This window comes from Ascaphus truei, chromosome 5, assembly GCF_040206685.1.
Source record: "Ascaphus truei isolate aAscTru1 chromosome 5, aAscTru1.hap1, whole genome shotgun sequence".
In the NCBI taxonomy this organism is placed as follows: Eukaryota; Metazoa; Chordata; class Amphibia; order Anura; family Ascaphidae; genus Ascaphus; species Ascaphus truei.
Window position 1 is genome coordinate 14,758,738 of NC_134487.1, and position 23,113 is coordinate 14,781,850.

The 23,113-nt window shown below is 46.7% G+C and overlaps 1 protein-coding gene across 6 annotated transcripts in view; it reads right to left on the reverse strand.

Moving 5' to 3' along the window:
* Window positions 1-22,466, reverse strand: part of MEST (mesoderm specific transcript) — a 39,679-nt gene extending 17,213 nt beyond the window's left edge. For 5 of the 6 annotated variants that reach the window (XM_075599359.1, XM_075599361.1, XM_075599360.1 and 2 more), the window contains exons 1-3: window positions 22,367-22,466; window positions 16,108-16,262; window positions 1,218-1,297 (exon numbers count right to left, since the gene is read on the reverse strand). In XM_075599359.1, coding sequence (XP_075455474.1) covers window positions 1,218-1,297; window positions 16,108-16,261 — 234 coding nt within the window. In that variant the 5' untranslated portion in view covers window position 16,262; window positions 22,367-22,466. Of the gene's footprint in view, window positions 1-1,217; window positions 1,298-13,467; window positions 13,493-16,107; window positions 16,263-22,366 lie in introns of those variants that run through there. The other variant, XM_075599362.1, reaches the window with a different exon arrangement.
* Window positions 22,467-23,113: the final 647 nt, after the last annotated feature.

Consider the following 23,113-nt stretch of genomic DNA (forward strand, 5'->3'; position numbering starts at 1 on the left):
ATTACACACTTGCCATTGTTCTGGAGATGTATCCATGTAATGTGCCATTTACACGTTCTTCAGCCACTCTGTGCTTCCATCGTTACACTGTAGCACTTTGGAGATCGCTGCATTTAAATTCTCAAATCTTATAAATGGCTACATGTTACTCCCGTACAAGTAATAGGGGCAGGTGTTATTTCTAATAGGACTCAACGAGAGGTGGGGGGAGGGGGGAGGATAACACAGATACACAGATTTGGCCCATATTTACTAAGTGGAGCTATTCCATAAGACACCGGATGACCCCTTATGGCCCATTCATGATAAAGCATTAGGTACACCTCAATATAACACGGGCTTAAATGGCCCTATGCTGGTCAGCAGAGAAGTACGTGGTATAAAGCTCGCAACGAATATATATTTATTTTCCTGCGCACACGATAAGAGGCAGAGAGAAGCACATTCTTTAATTCTGCATTCCCAGCGTCTCTCATTTAGTTTTGTATTTTAACAGGAGGGGAGACCCTTTGGAAAAGACCCTCTCTATTCTCAGCTCTAGGAAAACCCCTGGGTTCAATCCTGTTAACATTTCACATTTTGGGTAATTTGCTGCTGTATGAGGAGTCAGATTTACTCTCAAGGCAGTTTTTTTTGTTTTTTTTTTTGCACCCAATTTTGTCTTCATGAATTTGGCGCAAAAAAATAAATAAATGACTCTTTATGAGTGAGTGAATCTGGCCCATTCTAACCCATATGTCCAATGTTTAATTTATTTTATTTCCTTGGGCAAATGTTAGTGCTTTAGCCTTGACGTGCAATTCAAATGTATTTGAAAACATTTCATACACCCTCTAACGAGGCGTTCTGCCTGTATTCCCCCAAATCACCCAGTCCTACCCTATGCACAACTTGCACATCTGGAATTGTCGCAGTGCACTTGTTATATATGATGTACCCATATACATAAACTATAACAGCATCCCCAACACCCCACATAAAACCTTTAAAATGCCAGAACACGGCTTCCCCCCTGTTCAGTCCTGGAGAACAGCCAACAGACCAGGTTTCCAGGATTTCCCTCAAGAACACCTAATTAACCTGGCTAATTATCACCAAGCCAAACTTGCTCAGGCCTGCGTTGCTCCGCAGCCCTGGCTTGAAGGTCGTTCTCAAGGACGGGACTCGATGGGGAAACCCTGGGTTAGAAGTTACTGAATCAGAGATGAGAGCACCACCTTGTACCAGTCATAGCTTGAGGTGGGGAAACCGTGCAGGAGAATTACCACGTCCGAGCTGCCGATGGCCCCCCAGGAATCTAACAAAGAAAGAAGACATTTATAGCCAGATTTATTGGAAGTAGAATTTAGTGAAAAAACACCATTTATAGGATTGTCACGTGTATAACTACTGTGAAGCGCTATGTACATTAATGGCGCCTTATAAATAAAGACGTACATCCTTTTTTTTTTTTTTTTTTTTAAAGTGATGTTAAATAAGAAGCAAATTGCAATGGAGAATGCCCTTTATTAAACATGAAATCATTCATAATGGGATGAAAAGGCTAGTGTTACATTGTATTCCTGGCAGATAAGGGACTAAACTAGACAGGCGGTGCTATATCCGCACACAGATTGCTCCTTATGTCCATGGTTTTCCACCTTTTAAAACATTCACCAATGTATGAAGACTCAGCGTAACTCCAATTCACTTATCTGATGCACAGAAAAATAGTATGCTGTGGCAGCGTGTATATTTTCTAAATAAACTAACAGCTTTCTATATGATAGAATATATATTTATTTTCTAATATTACAGTAAAATATTTAATAGCCTTTTGTTAAATTGCTATTTGAAATATTACAGAATTAAAATGATTGTCTCATGAGTAACATATAATAACTTTATTTCATATAGCGCTTTTCTCCCAATAGTATAATAATATAGCGCGTGGTAGTCTTTCCTGTACATAGAATGTTACAGGCACAATCCCTGCCCCAATGAGCTTACAATCTATGTTTGATACCCGAGGCACAGGGAGATAGTGACTGGCCCAAGGTCACAAGGTATTTTAAAAAAAATGGAACACAGATTGATAACCAGTGCATTATATGAAAGCCTGACACCCACTGGTCTTTCTTCAGTTGCAGGCTTAGCGATCTGACCTACCATCCCTGATGAAGTAGTTTGCACCGCGAAACGCGTTGCATTTCTAGTCTGTGGACTTTATTCGAAACATTGTGTGTATTTCTTATGTTTGCAGTTACATTTGGGCTTTTTATGACGTGCTGCCGTATGGTCACGTCGGTGACATCATCAGCCACTGCTCGCTACCGCCTCTAGTGATACTCCTACTGGTGTGTGCCACTGACTAGCGATCGCGTTTCCGTTGGATTTTCCGGGCCTGTGGACGCATTGATTGGAAATCCTTCTATTCATCTGCCTTGTTGTCGCCGCCCCGACCAGGAGCGGTCAGCGCGAATCTGCGGCGTGTGTGGAAACGGTGTTCAGGTGGTGTTGTGGTAACTCACGGCAATATGTTACATGATATGCTTTATAGAAGTGCCTTTTTGTACGTGTGATACTCACCCTTTCCACAATAAGCAATATGTTTTTAAGTACTAAACTATGAGAGTCGTGCAAATAAAGATGATAGGCGGTCACTACGAGATGGGAATCAGCCAAACTTGGAATAAAATCAGCTTTATTTAGTCAAAGTGCTGCACATCACAGAGAAAGAAACTCTATGAGAGCCGTGCGCTCGTCCTTTGCCTGTTTCTTTTTAGCTTTTGGGAGGACGAGCCATCTTATTTGGATAGCAGCACTCTCTCTAAATTAACCCTTGAGATAAGGTTGTGTATTTTCCATATTCAGATATGGTTTCTTTAACCACAATTTCATATATAGATATAGATTTGCCGAGATCACTTGGTTTGGGTCAGCACAGAATAATAATTGTTCACATTTTTCCAAGTGATATTTGTATTCACATTACGCTGCTATTATATGTTCACTTTTTACTCTGTTGGTGATCTGACCGCCTACCATCATGTTCATGCAAAGAGCAGCAGAGCAACATTCTCTAACCCGCCCCGTGCTAAGGAAATAGCAGGTTCCCCGCACAGGGTGTTTCACTGAAGGACGACAGCAGATGCATCAACGTCAGTCTCTTGGGCCTTTCTCGCTGCTCCATGCACACTACAGTAGGTTACAGGATCTTGTGATCAGGGATCACAGGAAGGCCAAGTGCATGAGCCAGTCACCTGGAATCTCTACTCCAGGGGTGGCCAACTCCCCTCCTCAAGTGGCCACCAACAGTTCATGTTAAGGATATTCCTGCTTCAGCGCAGGTGGCTCAATCAGAATGACTGAGCTACCTGTGCTGAAGGGATATCCCTAATACCCGGCCTGTTGGTGGCCCTTGAGGACTGGAGTTAGCCACCCCTGCAGTAGTCCATCCAAGCTCACCCAGCATTAATACAATGCTTCTCAATCTCATGGTGTTCTCAGGACTGCTGGTGGAGTGTGACCAAACAAGTCAAAGCAACACGACTCCAATGAACACGTTCAATTAGCGGTGCAAATGAATACACTGCGCAAATAGGCGCCCGTCATCTTTTTATTATGATGTCAATTAAATACAAGCCAATATGTATTATATCAAGACCATTAAATACAAGCCAATATGCATTATATCAAGACCATTAAATACAAGCCAATACAGGCATACCCCGGTTTAAGGACACTCACTTTAAGTACACTCGCGAGTAAGTACATCTCGCTCAATAGGCAAACGGCAGTTCACGCATGCGCCGGTCAGCAGTTCCTGAACAGCAATACCGGCTCCCTACCTGTACCGAAGCTGTGCGCAAGCGGGGAGACTATAGAGCCTATTACACATGTGTTATTTACATAAGTTATGCACGTATATGACGATTGCAGTACAGAACATGCATCGATAAGTGGGGGAAAGGTAGTGCTTCACTTTAAGTACATTTTCGCTTTACCTACATGCTCCAGTCCCATTGTGTACGTTAATGCGGGGTATGCCTGTATGTATTATATCAATGCCATTAAGTACAAGTCAGTTATATATGTTACTGTATATCAGTGCCATTTAATCCAAACCAATATGCATTATATCAATGCCAATATTTATTATGAGGCAACATACATGAGGTCAGTGCAAATATCCCAGCATGGATTACATCAGCAGTATCCAATCTCAGCATGCTGCACAACTGCAGCAGTAACAGTGTCACTAACACCAGACACCGTGCTTACTTGCACCTATACTTATAGAAATCTAATGGGTTTTTCCTGACTACTTCTTGTACAATAGAACATTTCTTGTAAAAACACCTCCAAGGCCGTGATTGTAGTGCCGGCGTGCGCGATCGCGTGATGTCACGCGCACAGGAAACATGCACTGCAGGTATCGGGAGGTGTGGCCGTGACATCACGTGAGCAGTTCGCCCCTCATTGGCTGAACTGCTCACGTGACGCGGCCGTCGCTCGAAGAAAACAATTTGGATTGTATTTTCAAAATTTTGCCCGCGTGATCGCTCTGCACACTCGCACGCACTATGGGCGGCCTCATTGAGGAACACACGTTGTTTTCGCGGCGTGCGATCCTGCACTATGATCGCGGCGTTGCTTTGAATATCGGGCTTGTTGTCTCTTTGCCTCCGTCTCTCTCTTTTCCAATACAACCTGAAGCAGAGGACCTGGGGTAACATCCAATGGTAATTGTACGACAGGTTGGGAATACCTGAACTCATGTCTATAGAGGGAATTGTTGGGGTGGAACGGTTATAGGGTCAGAGAGTGCTTTAGGAATTAAAATAAGACTCTCCCTACAGGTATATGTATATAGATTTTTTTTTATATATGCGCCATTGGAAATATTGCACCTTTAATTGGTTTACCTAGTGTGACTAATTAAAGGTGTAATCTCCTGAAAGGAGAAACACAAGGCTTCATTATGAAGATGTTATTTCATGCATTGCCAAGTCTTCAAAATTAAATATTTTGGCTGCAGGCCAATGTCCAGCAATGACCCCGAAGCAGTGATGCCAGAGCTGGCCATTTTAGTCTCGCTCAGGTCACTAACAGGCCCCGCTGCCTCAGTCGGCGTGCCCGCACTGCCTCAGTCGGCGTGCCCGCACTGCCTCAGTCGGCGTGCCCGCACTGCCTCAGTCGGCGTGCCCGCACTGCCTCAGTCGGCGTGCCCGCACTGCCTCAGTCGGCGTGCCCGCACTGCCTCAGTCGGCGTGCCCGCACTGCCACAGTCGGCGTGCCCGCACTGCCTCAGTCGGCGTGCCCGCACTGCCTGTTGGCGTGCCCGCACTGCCACAGTCGGCGTGCCCGCACTGCCACAGTCGGCGTGCCCGCACTGCCACAGTCGGCGTGCCCGCACTGCCTCAGTCGGCGTGCCCGCACTGCCTCAGTCGGCGTGCCCGCACTGCCTCAGTCGGCGTGCCCGCACTGCCTCAGTCGGCGAGCCCGCACTGCCTCAGTCGGCGTGCCCGCACTGCCTCAGTCGGCGTGCCCGCACTGCCTCAGTCGGCGTGCCCGCACTGCCTCAGTCGGCGTGCCCGCACTGCCTCAGTCGGCGTGCCCGCACTGCCTCAGTCGGCGTGCCCGCACTGCCTCAGTCAGCGTGCCCGCACTGCCTCAGTCAGCGTGCCCGCACTGCCTCAGTCAGCGTGCCCGCACTGCCTCAGTCAGCGTGCCCGCACTGCATGAGAAATATATAGAGACCATTGGCAGCTCTAAAGACACTTAAATCCCAGCACATGGAAGGGATAGTGGTTATATGAAGCAATAAACGTAGTACAATATGGCTTGTTGTCAGCAGCCTTGAGTAAGCGCTGTTAGAGCGTGAAACATGTGGGAGGAGAGTTTTGTTTGTTTTGTCCCAGTATGTCCCCAGTTTGCAACTTTTATGTAGTTTAATAAAATGTATTTTATTTTTGTTCCTACCTGGTGAGTTGTGAGTGCTTGGGGCATGTTCGAGTGTCTAACCAATCCTCTACAGTGTTCTTGCCCGCACTGCATGCAGGCGGCGCGCTGAGAGGCAATTGACCGCTACCTGCGGTCTGTAGCGAGCGGGAGCCGCCGGTCCCCCCCCCCCCCCCCCGTCGGTCCCCCCCCTCGGTCCGTCCTCCCCCCTCCCCTCCCCCCCCCCACACACACACACACTTTCCCCGGCTCCCTCCCATAGCTCCTTCCCTGCTCCCCTCCTTACTGGCTCACTCGTGCACCACGTGACGCGTCACCGCTCGGGATCTCAATTCTCTTGCATCCCCTGGCGGCTGACGCGTCACAGCGCGTAGTGAGCCGTGCAGCGAGGGGGGACTGGGACCGGCTTGGGAGGATACCAGGTGATGGTGGGTAACACGCACGCGCCGCCGGACGCAGCGGGACCCAAGCCTAAAGGAACCGTGATTTGGAGGGGGAGGGGGGGAGGCGGGGGAGTACGAGGAAGAGAACCAGTGTGATTTCCTTTATTACAAATCTGTAAAAAAAAAAAAAAAATGGTATGCGGCAGCGACGGGCCCCCGGTGTTAAAGAATTAGCCGGTAGTAGAATCACTTGCGGCAGAGCAGGACAGCACGAGGTGAGGAGCGCGCACTTTAGCAGCAGACACTGGAAGTTCCGGGTCACACCACTAGAGCGCGCTCCTCCCCTGCAGTCCTGCTCTGCCTCAAGTAACTCTTCCACTGGCTGCATACCATCTCCCCCCCCCCTCCCCCACCTGTCTTTACAGAGGTGGGGAGGGGGAGAGGAAGAGTGGGCGCCCGGGCTATAGCTACGCCCCTGACCATAAGTAATTCGGGACATTTGAGGTCTTCCGGGACAAAAAACAGCGCAGTTCGGCTCATTGCTCACCGGAGAAAGAAGCCAGCAGTAATTCAAACGTGATTAGGCTTTGCACGACTACACCAAGGACGGACAACTCCAGTCCTCAAGGGCCCCCAACAGGTCAGGTTTTCAGGATATCCCGGCTTCAGCACAGGTGGCTCAATCAGTGGCTCAGTCGAAGACCGTGCTGAAGCAGGGACTGATTGACCCACCTGTTGGGGAGCTATAGGGGTTCTGAACTCTAGTCCTCAAGACCCCCCCCCCCCCCCCAACAGGTCAGGTTTTCAGGATACCCCGGCTTCGAAGTCAGCCACTGATTGCGCCTCCTGAAAACCTGACCTGTTGGGGGCCCTTGAGGACTGTTGTCGGCCACCCCCCTACTAAAGGTATTTGCTTAATAACAACAATCCCTTTAATTCTGGCCCAATATAAACAAATGACTGGCGGACATTACAATACGGTTTGTGATCAGGACTAAAAGCAAATTTAAAGGAGCAATCCTTCCTAAAACCAGAGAGAACTAATCCCAGGGTCCGGTTTAAAGGGGTCTCATTTGGGTGATTAACGCTGTTCTCTACCCAAATCTAGAAGTATTGTTATATTATTATTGACAGTTGTTGACAAATCACCAAAAAATCTACTCGCCACCTAGTACCAAACATGTGCTGCTTGGGCCAATATTTACTCGCCCGGGGGTTAAATCCACTCGCCCGGGGCGAGCAAATGTATAGGTTTGTCGAACACTGATTATTGAGACTTGGCAGGGGTGTGATTTCCTCTGGCTGCTCCCACTGTGCGATCAGCAAGTGCTCGTACAGCCACAGTCCCCCCTCCCCGCATCTTTATTGGCTTTCTGATAAAGATAGAGAGGGGGGGGGGGGGGGATAAGGGTAAATATTTAAAAAAAAAACACAACACTTGGTTGACAAACACTACCCCAGGGAAATTAAACTTGTAACTCATTTTCCTCCAAAATGAAAATCAGCCAAACCTTTGCTATTAGCACTGTTAGATTTGTTTATAGAAGCCAGTTCGTCTGTTACATTTGTCTTTTCTGGCCGGCTATGTGGGATTGCACCTCTAAAAAGAGGCCATGCAGGATGATCCTTCTCAGCCCAAAGACTCCCAAATAAAATCCCCCCTGGACGGACAATACTGAATAATGCAACATTTCTAGGCAAATTGGAGTTGGGCCAGGAAATCAGATCAAAGTGAGATATCTTTCCCAAAGCTAGCAGCAGATGGGGAAGACAGGGGACTCATTCCCCCATCTCTCTCCCCCACGCCCCCTCCCTCTCCCCCCCCCCCACTCTCCCCCACACCCTCCCTCTCTCTCCCCCACACCCCCCCCCCCTTTCCCTGTTTCCATTATCTGTCTTTGTTCTCTTTCTTTCCCGAGTGGTTAACCAGGAACACAATCTACACCCAGATGTAATGCGGACAGGTCCTGGAGGCCCCCAAACTACTCGGGCATGTTTACAAGAAGTACTCGCGATGATTGCAGCGGTTGGACTATGGATAATGTCTCTTGTCCGTTCTAAATCTGTTATATGCGATATCCACCAGCCGGATTGTCTCTGGGCCTTGTGATCTGAGTATTCTCGCTCTGTATTTATCTTTTTCTGTGAAAATCCAATAAAAATGTTTGAAATTAAAAGGAGACGACCCAACCCGGTTTTTTTTTTTCCCCCTTCATTTTTTTAAAATACAGAATTGAAGCAGGGGGTCTCCGGAGCGAACCCCTATTACATTTCAGCTCCGGGGACTACCCGATTCCAGACACCTCCGTAGTGGGCGCCGGGAGCCACTCCAGGGTTCACTATGTGTCTGCGCTTCGAAGATGCCGCGCCCTGCGAGCCAATAGGAAGCCGTGACGTCATGGGAGGTGCAGCTTCCTATTGGCCCATGTGATGAAGCTGAAACCTGCAGGAGAAGCCGGCACCCCCTTCAGGAGGTAAGCATCTCCAGAAGCAGGGGGTCCCCAGAGCTGAAATTACTGGGTTTCAGCTCCGGAGACCCCCTGCTCCAAACTAAAAAATAAACAAACAAACAGCTGGGGATTGCCTTTGTAAAGACAATTTGAACATAAATAATATATTTTGCACTGGACTGCATTAACCTCCTCATTGCCCAGGTGGCATTGTAGTGTTGCAGGCTGTCCTGCCTACAAAAAGGGGTTAATATGGGCGCTGTAGCATTAGGAAAATGAATAAACACACAGACACTAATCCTGGAGTTCACTGCTTATCTGGTGTAGAGTAATAAATACTCTTGCTGCAGAGCATACAAACATTAACCCCGAACACTGACCTGGCGGGGGAGAGATTACAGAACAGAGATTAAGGAGTGTCGCACACATGCACACCGCTCCAAACTCAGCAGCAAACTGCAACATTCGGACTCTGCGCCAACGTATCCAGGTTCTTCCATCGCTTCCACTAGTGAGATTAAAGCACTAATCTGGGTCCCGGGAGCTGAACTGCATTAACTGCTTCCAGAGATACTTACCTCGGGAGGGGGTGCCGGTCAGAGAAACGGTGTGCCTAATATAATGGCGGCGTTTAAATGTCCCGCGGGCCAATAGGAGGCTGTGATGTCATCCCTGGCAGCTTCCTATTGGCCTGCGTGACCTGGATATTTAATCTCCACGGAGATACCAACAGCACCTACAGAGGCCTGTATCTCTGGAAGCAGGGTGTCTCCGGAGCTGGAATGAATGCAGATCAGCTCCGGAGACCCCCTGCTTCAATCCTGTAATTTACTTATTTGAAATCGCTCAGTGCTATATGATCTTCAGCTGCTTTAACAAGATTCATACACGAGGCAAATGATCTGGCTGCACACTATATCAGCGAGAGAGAGAGACGCCCAATTACCCCCACATCCCTGTGTGGAACTGTTATCCATGTACTGGGAATCATTATACCCTACCCCCCGTTATTCATGTACTGTGTAATCATTATACCCTACCCCCCGTTATTCATGTACTGTGTAATCATTGTACCCTACCCCCCGTTATTCATGTACTGTGTAATCATTGTACCCTACCCCCCGTTATTCATGTACTGTGTAATCATTATACCCTACCCCGTTATTCATGTACTGTGTAATCATTGTACCCTACCCCCCGTTATTCATGTACTGTGTAATCATTATACCCTACCCCGTTATTCATGTACTGTGTAATCATTGTACCCTACCCCCCGTTATTCATGTACTGTGAAACCATTGTACCCTACCATCTGTTATTCATGTACTGTGTAATCATTATACCCTACCCCGTTATACATGTACTGTGTAACCATTATACCCTACCCCGTTATTCATGTACTGTGTAATCATTATACCCTACCCCGTTATACATGTACTGTGTAACCATTATACCCTACCCCGTTATTCATGCACTGTGTAATCATTATACCCTACCCCCCGTTATTCCTGTACTGTGTAATCATTATACCCTACCCCCTGTTATTCATGTACTGTGTAATCATTATACCCTACCCCGTTATTCATGTACTGTGTAATATTGTACCCTACCCCCTATTATTCATGTACTGTGTAATCATTGTACCCTACCCCCTATTATTCATGCACTGTGTAATCATTATACCCTACCCCCCGTTATTCATGTACTGTGTAATAATTATACCCTACCCCGTTATTCATGTACTGTGTAATCATTATACCCTACCCCGTTAATTAATGTACTGTGTAATCATTATACCCTACCCCCTGTTATTCATTTAATGTGTAATCATTATACCCTAACCCGTTATTCATGTACTGTGTAATCATTATACCCTACCCCGTTATTCATGTACTGTGTAATCATTATACCCTACCCCGTTATTCATGTACTGTGTAATCATTATACCCTACCCCGTTATTCATGTACTGTGTAATCATTATACCCTACCCCCCCGTTATACATGTAGTGTGTAATCATTATACCCTACCCCCTGTTATTCATGTACTGTGTAATCATTATACCCTACTCATTATTCATGTACTGTGTAATCATTATACCCTACCCCGTTATTCATGTACTGTGTAATCATTATACCCTACCCCGTTATTCATGTTCTGTGTAATCATTATACCCTACCCCGTTATTCATGTACTGTGTAATCATTATACCCTACCCCGTTATTCATGTACTGTGTAATCATTATACCCTACCCCGTTATTCATGTACTGTGTAATCATTATACCCTACACCCCGTTATTCATGTACTGTATAATCAATATACCCTAACCCCTGTTATTCATGTTCTGTGTAATCATTATACCCTAACCCCTGTTATTCATGTACTGTGTAATCATTATACCTAACCCCTAGTATTCATGTACTGTGTAATCATTATGCACTACCCCGTTATTCATGTACTGTATAATCAATATACCCTAACCCCTGTTATTCATGTACTGTGTAATCATTATACCCTACCCCGTTATTCATGTACTGTGTAACCATTATACCCTATCCCTTGTTATTCATGTACTGTGTTATCATTATACCCTACCCCCTGTTATTCATGTAATGTGTAATCATTATACCCTACCCCGTTATTCATGTACTGTATAATCATTATACCCTAACCCCTGTTATTCATGTACTGTGTAATCATTATACCCTACCCCGTTATTCATGTACTGTGTAACCATTATACCCTACCCCCTGTTATTCATGTAATGTGTAATCATTATACCCTACCCCGTTATTCATGTACTGTATAATCATTATACCCTACCCCGTTATTCATGTACTCTGTAATCATTATACCCTAACCCGTTATTCATGTAATGTGTAATCATTATACCCTAACCCCTTTTATTCATGTACTGTGTAATCATTATACCCTAACCCCTGTTATTCATGTACTGTGTAATCATTATACCCTAACCCCTGTTATTCATGTACTGTGTAATCATTATACCCTACCCCCTGTTATTCATGTACTCTGTAATCATTATACCCTACCCCGTTATTCATGTACTCTGTAATCATTATACCCTACCCCGTTATTCATGTACTGTGTAATCATTATACCCTACCCCATTATTCATGTACTGTGTAATCATTATACCCTACCCCCTGTTATTCATGTACTGTGTAATCATTATACCCTACCCCGTTATTCATGTACTGTGTAATCATTATACCCTACCCCGTTATTCATGTACTGTGTAATCATTATACCCTACCCCCTGTTATTCATGTTCTGTGTAATCATTATACCCTACCCCGTTATTCATGTACTGTGTAATCATTATACCCTACCCCGTTATTCATGTACTGTGTAATCATTATACCCTACCCCGTTATTCATGTACTGTGTAATCATTATACCCTACACCCCGTTATTCATGTACTGTATAATCAATATACCCTAACCCCTGTTATTCATGTTCTGTGTAATCATTATACCCTAACCCCTGTTATTCATGTACTGTGTAATCATTATACCTAACCCCTAGTATTCATGTACTGTGTAATCATTATGCACTACCCCGTTATTCATGTACTGTATAATCAATATACCCTAACCCCTGTTATTCATGTACTGTGTAATCATTATACCCTACCCCGTTATTCATGTACTGTGTAACCATTATACCCTATCCCTTGTTATTCATGTACTGTGTTATCATTATACCCTACCCCCTGTTATTCATGTAATGTGTAATCATTATACCCTACCCCGTTATTCATGTACTCTGTAATCATTATACCCTACCCCGTTATTCATGTACTGTGTAATCATTATACCCTACCCCATTATTCATGTACTGTGTAATCATTATACCCTACCCCCTGTTATACATGTACTGTGTAATCATTATACCCTACCCCCCCGTTATACATGTACTCTGTAATCATTATACCCTACCCCCCATTATACATGTACTGTGTAATCATTATACCCTACCCCATTATTCATGTACTGTGTAATCATTATACCCTACCCCCTGTTATACATGTACTGTGTAATCATTATACCCTACCCCCCCGTTATACATGTACTCTGTAATCATTATACCCTACCCCCCGTTATACATGTACTGTGTAATCATTATACCCTACCCCCTGTTATTCATGTACTGTGTAATCATTATACCCTACCCCCTGTTATACACGTTCTGTGTAATCATTATACCCTACCCCCTGTTATACACGTTCTGTGTAATCATTATACCCTACCCCCTGTTATACACGTTCTGTGTAATCATTATACCTTACCCCCCGTTATACATGTACTCTGTAATCATTATACCCTACCCCGTTATTCATGTACTGTGAGAAAAACCTCTAACAGCGCTCAAAAGAGGTATTTGAGTGATAGGTATAATGTAACTTAAACAGTGATATAAAGATAAACAATAATGTGCAAATCAATAGCAAACAAGTGCAATAGGTGAAAATAAGAATAAATGCTGCTCAAAAGCCCTTAGAAGGATGGTCCACAGAAATCCTTCTTGCTGGAACTTGTGGGAAGAAAAGAGGAGCGCAACTCGTTCAGTGGTGAATATGTGGAATAAAAAATGATACAATAGTGCAACACAGTCTTTGTAGGTTATACTCCAAATTCGGTAGATTTCTATAAATTCAGAACTCACATTTTCTCATAAGTTAACGATCATGTAACGCAAACTGATGTGGGTAGTGTGGAAAATTCGTGCAGGTTCTCTCTCTCTCTATTTCTCAGGGTTCCTGGGGATACTTTGATTCTCTCAGGTTGCCAAGGTATCAGCCATATATATGGGAAAACGGAAAGCCAGACATAGTGTGTACCGTACAAAAATGAACACTTTAATTACTAAAAACCCATACCAGGGATTGTTCATCTATCTGACCATACTGTTTGTCAAGTACATTCTTGGCTTGTGCCTCCCGGTCCCCTGCCTCACTGCCTGTCGGTACGGGTGTTTACTATTGCTACCCTGCCAGCCCTGTGTGTTGTTCGCCGATGCGCTCTCTCCCCCCGCTCCATGTGAGAAGGAGCGTGTCGTGACGTCATCAGAAGGCGCACCACGGGTCTGAGCGGCGTGCTGTTGGAGCTGCATTGCTGTAGGACTGACGGAGGCTTCTGAGCCTCATAACGGGACTCTTCACCGGTCCCCAACATCTGGTTACCCTGACTGAAGGTCTCACGGAAGCTGCTGCCTTGGATGTGGTCTGTTGGTATCCAGTGCCTCGCGTCCGTTCCAGTGGAGAGCTGTGATCATTTCTTCCGTGTGGTAACCCCACTGCTTGATATTCATTACATTGATGGACGCAGAACCTTTAATTTTTTAGTAAAATTATCTTTTAATTGTGCTTCACTATGTGCGTTCTGTCTTTTTGTTTTTTTTATACAGATCAGGAGCCATTTAATTTTATTTGCACTCAAAAAAAATCGCTCGCGAGTTCCGTACATGCAACGCAACAGAGACGGACCAAAGAAACAGCACCAAAAAAAGATTTGTGTGTGTTAATACATCTCCTGCAAACTTCCGTTCCCAGGGTGGCATGTTCTCTTGAGGAGAACGGGCTGCGTGTTGGGTGCCCTAACCATCTGTACTTGTGGCACCTATTTCTGCCAGCGTGGAAAGAACTGGGGAGAGATCCGTGGCTCGAGTCCTGCGCCCAGCAAACGCGCTTCTGATCTGGAGTATTTGTAAAACAGATCCGCAAGTCTAAAGTCTGTACTGGGCAGAAGGAGCGGCCCAGCGAGCACGGAGCGGCCCGGCGAGCACGGAGCGGCCCGGCGAGCACGGAGCGGCCCGGCGAGCACGGAGCGGCCCGGCGAGCACGGAGCGGCCCGGCGAGCACCGAGCGGCCCGGCGAGCACCGAGCGGCCCGGCGAGCACGGAGCGGCCCGGCGAGCACGGAGCGGCCCAGCGAGCACGGAGCGGCCCAGCGAGCACGGAGCGGCCCAGCGAGCACCGAGCGGCCCAGCGAGCACCGAGCGGCCCAGCGAGCACCGAGCGGCCCAGCGAGCACCGAGCGGCCCAGAGAGCACGGAGCGAGCACGGAGCGGCCCGGCGAGCACGGAGCGGCCCGGCGAGCACGGAGCGGCCCGGCGAGCACGGAGCGGCCCGGCGAGCACGGAGCGGCCCGGCGAGCACGGAGCGGCCCGGCGAGCACGGAGCGGCCCGGCGAGCACGGAGCGGCCCGGCGAGCACGGAGCGGCCCGGCGAGCACGGAGCGGCCCGGCGAGCACGGAGCGGCCCGGCGAGCACGGAGCGGCCCGGCGAGCACGGAGCGGCCCAGCGAGCACGGAGCGGCCCAGCGAGCACCGAGCGGCCCAGCGAGCACGGAGCGGCCCAGCGAGCACGGAGCGGCCCAGCGAGCACCGAGCGGCCCAGCGAGCACCGAGCGGCCCAGCGAGCACCCAGCGAGCACTGAGCGGCCCAGCGAGCACCGAGCGGCCCAGCGAGCACCGAGCGGCCCAGCGAGCACCCAGCGAGCACCCAGCGGCCCAGCGAGCACGGAGCGGCCCAGCGAGCACCGAGCGGCCCAGCGAGCACCGAGCGGCCCAGCGAGCACCGAGCGGCCCAGCGAGCACCCAGCGAGCACTGAGCGGCCCAGCGAGCACCGAGCGGCCCAGCGAGCACCGAGCGGCCCAGCGAGCACCGAGCGGCCCAGCGAGCACCCAGCGGCCCGGCGAGCACCCAGCGGCCCAGCGAGCACAAGCACCGACTCTGAGAACAAGGACACCGAGTTTGGGAATCCTGGTTCAAATCCCGGTGTCGGCTCCTTATGACCATGGGCAAGTCTCCATCTCCCTGTGCCTCGGGCACTACAAACAGATTGTGAGCTCTGCGGGGCAGGGAATCACAACTGCAAAAAAAATTATATGCACAGCACCGCGCACACCATAAGCGCTATACCAGAAAAATACATCTATTATTAGTACTGTCGTCATTTACAGGGCAAACTCTCAATCGGAATATCCCACGTAATAAGGTCCTCAGCAGGACATTCCCTTCTTGCCAAATAACCAGCTACAAGGACAAGAGACAGCAATACGGAGAGATAAGGGCAGTAATGCTAAGGGCAGTAAAACTGCACCTAAAAGTATACACTTTCATAACATGGCAATAATCGGGTCTGCTTTGGGACAATTAAAGGTTTAGAGCAACACAAAATATCTAAAACTATAAAAAAGATCTTGGATTGCACCTTACAACGGATTCACGCTCTTCCTGCTGAATCCCCAGGCTGACGGATCTTGAAACTGCTTTGAGAGAGAAAGGGGTGTATGGGAACCTCACCTCTGTAAAAGATGCGCTGCTCCCGGAAGGTGAAGAAAGATCCCGCTGACCTCCATGTGAACAGCGCGGGGGAGAGGTTGGGGGCGGGGATGTGCAGATACACAGCCAGAAGAGGCACGATGAGCAGCCCAACCTGGATCCACCATTCCTTCATCCTGCACGGGGATAACAAGCATGTACCACACTGTATGACAATGTTATCTCGTACAAGAGACCAAGCCAGAGCTTCAAGACTCCCCAACAGGTCAGGTTTTCAGGATATCCCAGCTTCAGCACAAGTGGCTCAGTCGAAGCAGGGATATCCTGAAAACCTGAAGTGTTTGGGGGAGGGAGGAGTTGTCTTGAGGGCTGGAGTCGACAGCCTCTGTTAACCCATGCAGTGCTGTTCAGGTTAAATCCTCTGGCGCATTAAGTGTTAACCCTGAAGCGATTATGATTGTGCCTATTGTACTTAATGGTTATTAGGAAATTATACGTTATTTAACACTGGGAAATAATGAATTACATATGTGAATTATATAACTGGTCTTAGCAAGTTAGCAAGTTAATAGTTGTAGCATATATTTACAAGAGAAAAAAAAGGCAAATAAAAAAGCCAAAAAACGCTGCACCGCTTCAAAGAAAAGCAAAGAGCGTGAAAAATAAACGAATTTATTAAGGACAAAAAATGGAGAAAATCACACTGACATGTTTCGCCTGAGAAGGCTTTATCAAAGTGTACATATTTACAAGACAAGGTTGAACCCATCCCCACTGCAGGAGAAAGAGCAGTCTTGCGCGAAACGCGAGGGAGGAGGTCTCTCAGTCTTGTTCGTGACAGTATCTGTTATATGTAGTTTAATAATTTATCCATTTTTCCCCGGTGCATCGATCCTTCTTCCCTCACTGCTACACCTTGATCGTGGTCACACAATGGGACGGACGCCAATCACCTATCTAGGTGCATCGCTACGCCAGGAGAAAGGGGAACGGTATCAATCGCGAGTAATCACACTCCATACCGGTTTTCACTTACTGTGTTACATGCAGCCGAACATCCATATATTGGACACGGGTCTGCACTCCGTTACCCCTCACGCACTACGCATCTCCATCTAGGCATTATCTCCATATACTCTGCTTACACTCTACCTTTTTGTGCTTATTTAGGCCATATGTGTGTTCACCCTTGAGCTACCAGACGGTTTCTATTGCATCTGTTACAGTTTGCAGCCTAAACTACTGGGAACATTGGCAACAAATTATCACAAACAGGAAAGTGTTGCAAACATCATGCACTGCATGGGAGGTGGGCTAAAGTAATCAAAGAATGCTTTAAAACGCATTAAAAATTGTATTAAGAGTTGAATTAAAAATAACACAATCACTATTATCTTATAAGGGTTTTTTTCTTTTCTTTATTTTTAATCAGTTCTGTAGTACAAAATGTCACGTTCTGCTGCTTTAAACACCAAGGTAAAAATCCGTGTGTGTGGATGAAACGCACAGTATTAGCATAGTAGCTTTAAGTAGTGAGAAGGGTGACAGACTGGGCAGGTCTGTGTTGGAGGACTTTAATCGGGTTAAATCCAGGTCACTTGGGGAGGAAGGTTGCTTCATCTTCTATGTCTCAATCTGCTACTTAAAAATAATCTCATATACAAACTGCAAAATCATTACTTCCCAAGAGGAAGGGGGGTGGGGGGGAAAGCAACACACAACGAACATATCCAAACACACAGTATGTGAAGTAAAGCCGCATTAGGGGAAAAAAGAATGCATGGGTATTTAAGGCTTATTGAAAAGATATCAATACATTTCATTTTTTATTTTTTTAAATTGAGTAATCCAGGTTGCACTGGCTGTAAACAGCTTTATTCCCATGGACATGTAATCTTCTTAAGGCGTTCTGCCCGCTGACATTACATGGAAATCTTCCCCACACAAACCAGTGTAAAAACACTAGGAAAAGATCTACTTTTTTTTAAAAATTATTATTTATTTACAAATCAAGAGTATATATTTTTTACGTTATTTACCAGCTTCCTGTTTTACCATATTTTTTAAAGAAATGTTTTTAAAGGATTAGTGCTTCCTGAACTCAGACATGACCCCTGTGTACCACCCATAACAAAAGAGGGGAGAGGCAGAGGGTGAGCTGCACCTTTATTTCCCCTTTTTATAAGGCAAAAATGTTGTAACTCCATTAATCTCTCTCGATGCAAAAATGATCTCAAAACCACTCCGCCACGTAACACGTTATAGTCCGATAGCAATGCAATATTGGTGTCTGGGCGTTATGGGGTTAAACCCGTCAAGCTGATATACTACATTCCCCCTCTTATTTGTATATTTAAAGCATGTGAAAATGTATAATTCCAAATATATAAAATTATGACACACACACACACACACACACACACACACAGACACACACGCACACGCAGGCACTTCAAAGGCTATGCGAGGGTAGGTGCTTGTTCAACAGGAATGAATAGTGAACCCATTATCCCACCAGGAGACAAGATATAATGCAAAAGTATATATTAAACACAAAATACAGGCCTGTATTTTGTGTTTAATATATACTTTTGCATTATATCTTGTCTCCTGGAGATATATATATATATATATAGATATATATATATATATATCTATATATATATATATATACACACACACACACACACACGTACAATTATCGGTACTCCTGGTTCAGGGAATACCGGTTAGTTATCCAAGTTATCGACGTGTCGGTCGTCACAGCGTCATGCCCGTCACTCTAGAAAAAGGTCGCTGTGACAACTGAAACGTCGAATCCATTGTCGAAATAAATTGGTTTAAAATCCGAAGTGCCCTGAGTCACAATGTATAATTCTACATTCTTACCTAAACTGCCAATCGTTTGGTGCTCCTGTTATAAATCTGTCAAAATCTTGATTGTGTGCCTAACATAATGGTCGCCTTTCAGTTTCAATCAATCCGTCAGTCAGTGTAACTCAGCAGCTACAATGTATCCTGATGTTACTACGGTAACATTGACTATTGTTACAGTTTACAGCTGAAACTGCAGGGAATATTGGCAACAAATTATCACAAACAGGAAAGTGTTGCAAAGATCTTGCACTGCTAGCGAGGTGGGCTAAATCCTGCTATACTATAGCAATCAAAGGATGCTTCAAACCCAATTAAAAATGGCATTAAGAGTTGAATTAAAAACAACAAAAACCACATTCCCTGTTATTTAATACTAGAGAAATAATACATAAGGTTTCACATGTTTTGCGGCTTTAAACCAATGCAAAATAATGTCATTGGCAGAGAAACGGTAGAACTACCATCCTTATTGCGGGTTCCATTACAAATACTTCCATTCTTTTTTTTTGTTACTTAGTAGAGGAGGACAAAAAAAAAAGTCTATAGAGTACAACCTATGCTAAATTTAGATGACAGATACATATCCTATTTGGTGTACTCATTGCAGGACAGGAGAAATCCAGTACAGTTATGTAAAAAAAGACACTGTGCATTTAGTTTTTATTATGAAACGTCTAAATTGATACAGTATTGTAACTTCTTCAGTACCAAGGTCAATTCACAATGGACCACTGTGGTTTTTTTTTTTTTTTTAAACACCTGCAAGTAGATACATTACTGTAGCACATTAGCATTCATTACAATTCATGAATATCTGCCACCTGGCGGATACGCGAAGAATTGCACCCAATTAAATCCGAACCATTATAATTAAACAGATCAACCGTGGATCAGCGGCGCGACGGCGGCAGGAATGCGGTGAAGTGCCTGGAATTTAGAAAATGCAACTGCTACGCCCCCCTCCCTCCCCCCGAGAAGTTTTAAAATAAAAGGTGCCCCAGCAGTATTTACGGTATTTTGATCCAGAAGGCAAACAAAAAACCCCAGTGACACATTACCCAATGATTTCTCATAGGGGGGAAATATTTTTTTTTCCTGACTTCAAATAATGCCAATCAGATGTCTCCCTGGATCAACATCCTTCCCATGTTTCTATTCACCAATGACAGCACACTGTAATGTATCAAATGTGACTCAAATCAAAGCTGTAATCTTGGCAGAGAATGTGTTACAATACAGCACCAATAACACAGAGTGGAGAAGTGGAACAAATAGTAACAGAGTCCGTTTCCTGACATGGTGGAGGGAGAGGGAGGGAGAATACAGCTCTTCGGGAGGGATACCTCCTTACATCTGCAGTCACCCTGACCAACATGTATAACAGGGCTCGAAACACCCAGGGACGGGGTAAGTGGAGAATAGGGGCGACGTCGGCCGAGGTGAAACGTCTTTGGAAGCAGAACAGTCAATCACCCCAAGGCCGCGGCCAGGGTGCAACCGAGTGCGCTCGCGTGCCATGACGTCAGGCGCTCAGGCGATTCCTGGCCAACTAGTTGCGCGTGGGGGTGGGGGCGTGGCTATGACGTCACGGAGCTGGTTCTCCCTCATTGGACGAACTGCTCACGTGACGCGCCAGCAAGCGGGAAAAATCACATTGATTTGTCTCGCCGGAGCACCATGCGCGCACTTGCATGCGCACGCTGGTCAAACACATTGGCGCAATGTGTTTGATCGCGCTCAGCCTGGAGAAGAGCCCTTAGTCGCATTTCCCATCGCCACAGCGGGTTTCCAAAAACAGCCAAGAAAAAAAAGCAAGAAAACATTGCAAGGCTTCCAGCGCGCAACTGAGGAGCTGAATATAAACAGGTTCATGTTCTCCACACCCGTTATGAAGGACAAGATTCTGCATTAAGCAATAGGTTCTACACCAGGTGCGGCCAACGCCAGTCCTTAAGGGCTACCAACAGGTCAGGTTTTCAGGAAATCCCTGCTTCAGCACAGGTGGTAAAGTGGAACAACGTTTGGGTAGTTTTGCTTTGGAGTGTAAATACCTGCAATGTCACTTTAATATAGTGTAATGTAAACTGCAAAGCACATGTGGTAAGCATTGCCCCATACAATAACACCCAGCATGTACCACTAATGCGGTGAGCTGCCCCAACCAATGTTATCCTGCCTGTGCAGTGACACTGCATTGTGACACCCACCTTGCATGATAGATAGATAGATTGGATAGATAGGAAACAGGGCAAGCACAAAACAAAAAATAAGGGTAAAGGAGGAAGGGTGCATACTGTCCATAAAGATACAGAAAAAAGGGACAGGCGCTCACGTTTTTGCATATAGGAGAGTGTGTGTGTGTGTGTATGTATATATATATATATATAGCAATGACACCGTCCTGTGCAACAACCTGCATAATGAAACAATTCCTTTACTGGTAGCCTACCTGCACAACACAGTGACACCCAACCTGTGCATTAACCCTCAGCCCGTGCACTGACACCCTGCCTGCACCTATACAATCACCCTCACTCTGCCTGTGCACTGACACCCTGCATGCACCTATACAATCACCCTCAGCCCGTGCACTGACACCCTGCATGCACCTATACAATCACCCTCACTCTGCCTGTGCGCTGACACCCTGCATGCACCTATACAATCACCCTCAGCCCGTGCACTGACACCCTGCCTGCACCTATACAATCACCCTCACTCTGCCTGTGCACTGACACCCTGCATGCACCTATACAATCACCCTCAGCCGGTGCCCTGACACCCTGCATGCACCTATACAATCACCCTCAGCCTGTGCACTGACACCCTGCCTGCACCTATACAATCACCCTCAGCCGGTGCTCTGACACCCTGCATGCACCTATACAATCACCCTCAGCCCGTGCACTGACACCCTGCCTGCACCTATACAATCACCCTCAGCCCGTGCCCTGACACACTGCCTGCACCTATACAATCACCCTCAGCCTGTGCACTGACACCCTGCCTGCACCTATACAATCACCCTCAGCCCGTGCACTGACACCCTGCCTGCACCTATACAATCACCCTCAGCCCGTGCACTGACACTCTGCCTGCACCTATACAATCACCCTCACTCAGCCCGTGCCCTGACACCCTGCCTGCACCTATACAATCACCCTCAGCCGGTGCCCTGACACCCTGCATGCACCTATACAATCACCCTCAGCCGGTGCCCTGACACCCTGCATGCACCTATACAATCACCCTCAGCCGGTGCCCTGACACCCTGCCTGCACCTATACAATCACCCTCAGCCGGTGCCCTGACACCCTGCCTGCACCTATACAATCACCCTCAGCCCGTGCCCTGACACCCTGCCAGCACCCGAAGCTTGTGAGTGACACCCTCTCCTCCTTACCTGAGTTCACGTGCCCATGCTGCACAGCAAGCTCGCAGGGCTCCGACACGTGCACGAGCTCCCTGCACAGCCCAGCTTCCCCATACCGCGCTGACCACGTGACCGCAGCAGGGAGCCGCCATCTTTGTTCCTGGCAGTGTTCCCTTCAGTTGAGGGTATGTGGAGGGGAGAGCCCCACTGTGACTTTGTACGTAGAATTAACCACAGTATGAAGTTTGGTTAATGCTACAATAATTATGGATTCTTAAAAAAAAACAAAAAACAAAAAAACAATTAAATATCATGCTCCTTGGCATGTATGTGACATTTGTTGTTTTTTTAGGCGACTTTATGATGAACTGTGTATGTTATTCCACCCTCAGACTTCTGCTGTCCGTTTACACAATGTGTTTCTATTGGGGGGGGGGGGGGGGGAAATCACCCCCAAATAAAGATGGTCGCACAGTGGTTTTCGAGGGCCTTCCTTCTATATTACAAGCGAGCAGCGGGTCCTCATGAACCGTTGTCCCCTGCAATGCTGCGCTGGTATTAACCGTTTTGCTGCCATCGACACATTGCGGCAAAAATTCCCAACGCCAACTTCTGAGGACTGAAATCAAACCTGTGGAATCTGCCTCCCCAAATTTTTTTCATTTTAATGGGAAAAGTACTGATTTTTATTAGTGAGACGCCATTGACGCTTATGAGACCACTGAATTTAAAAAGCAGCAAGACTCGCAGAAACACAAGGACAGCGCCCTGGGCTGC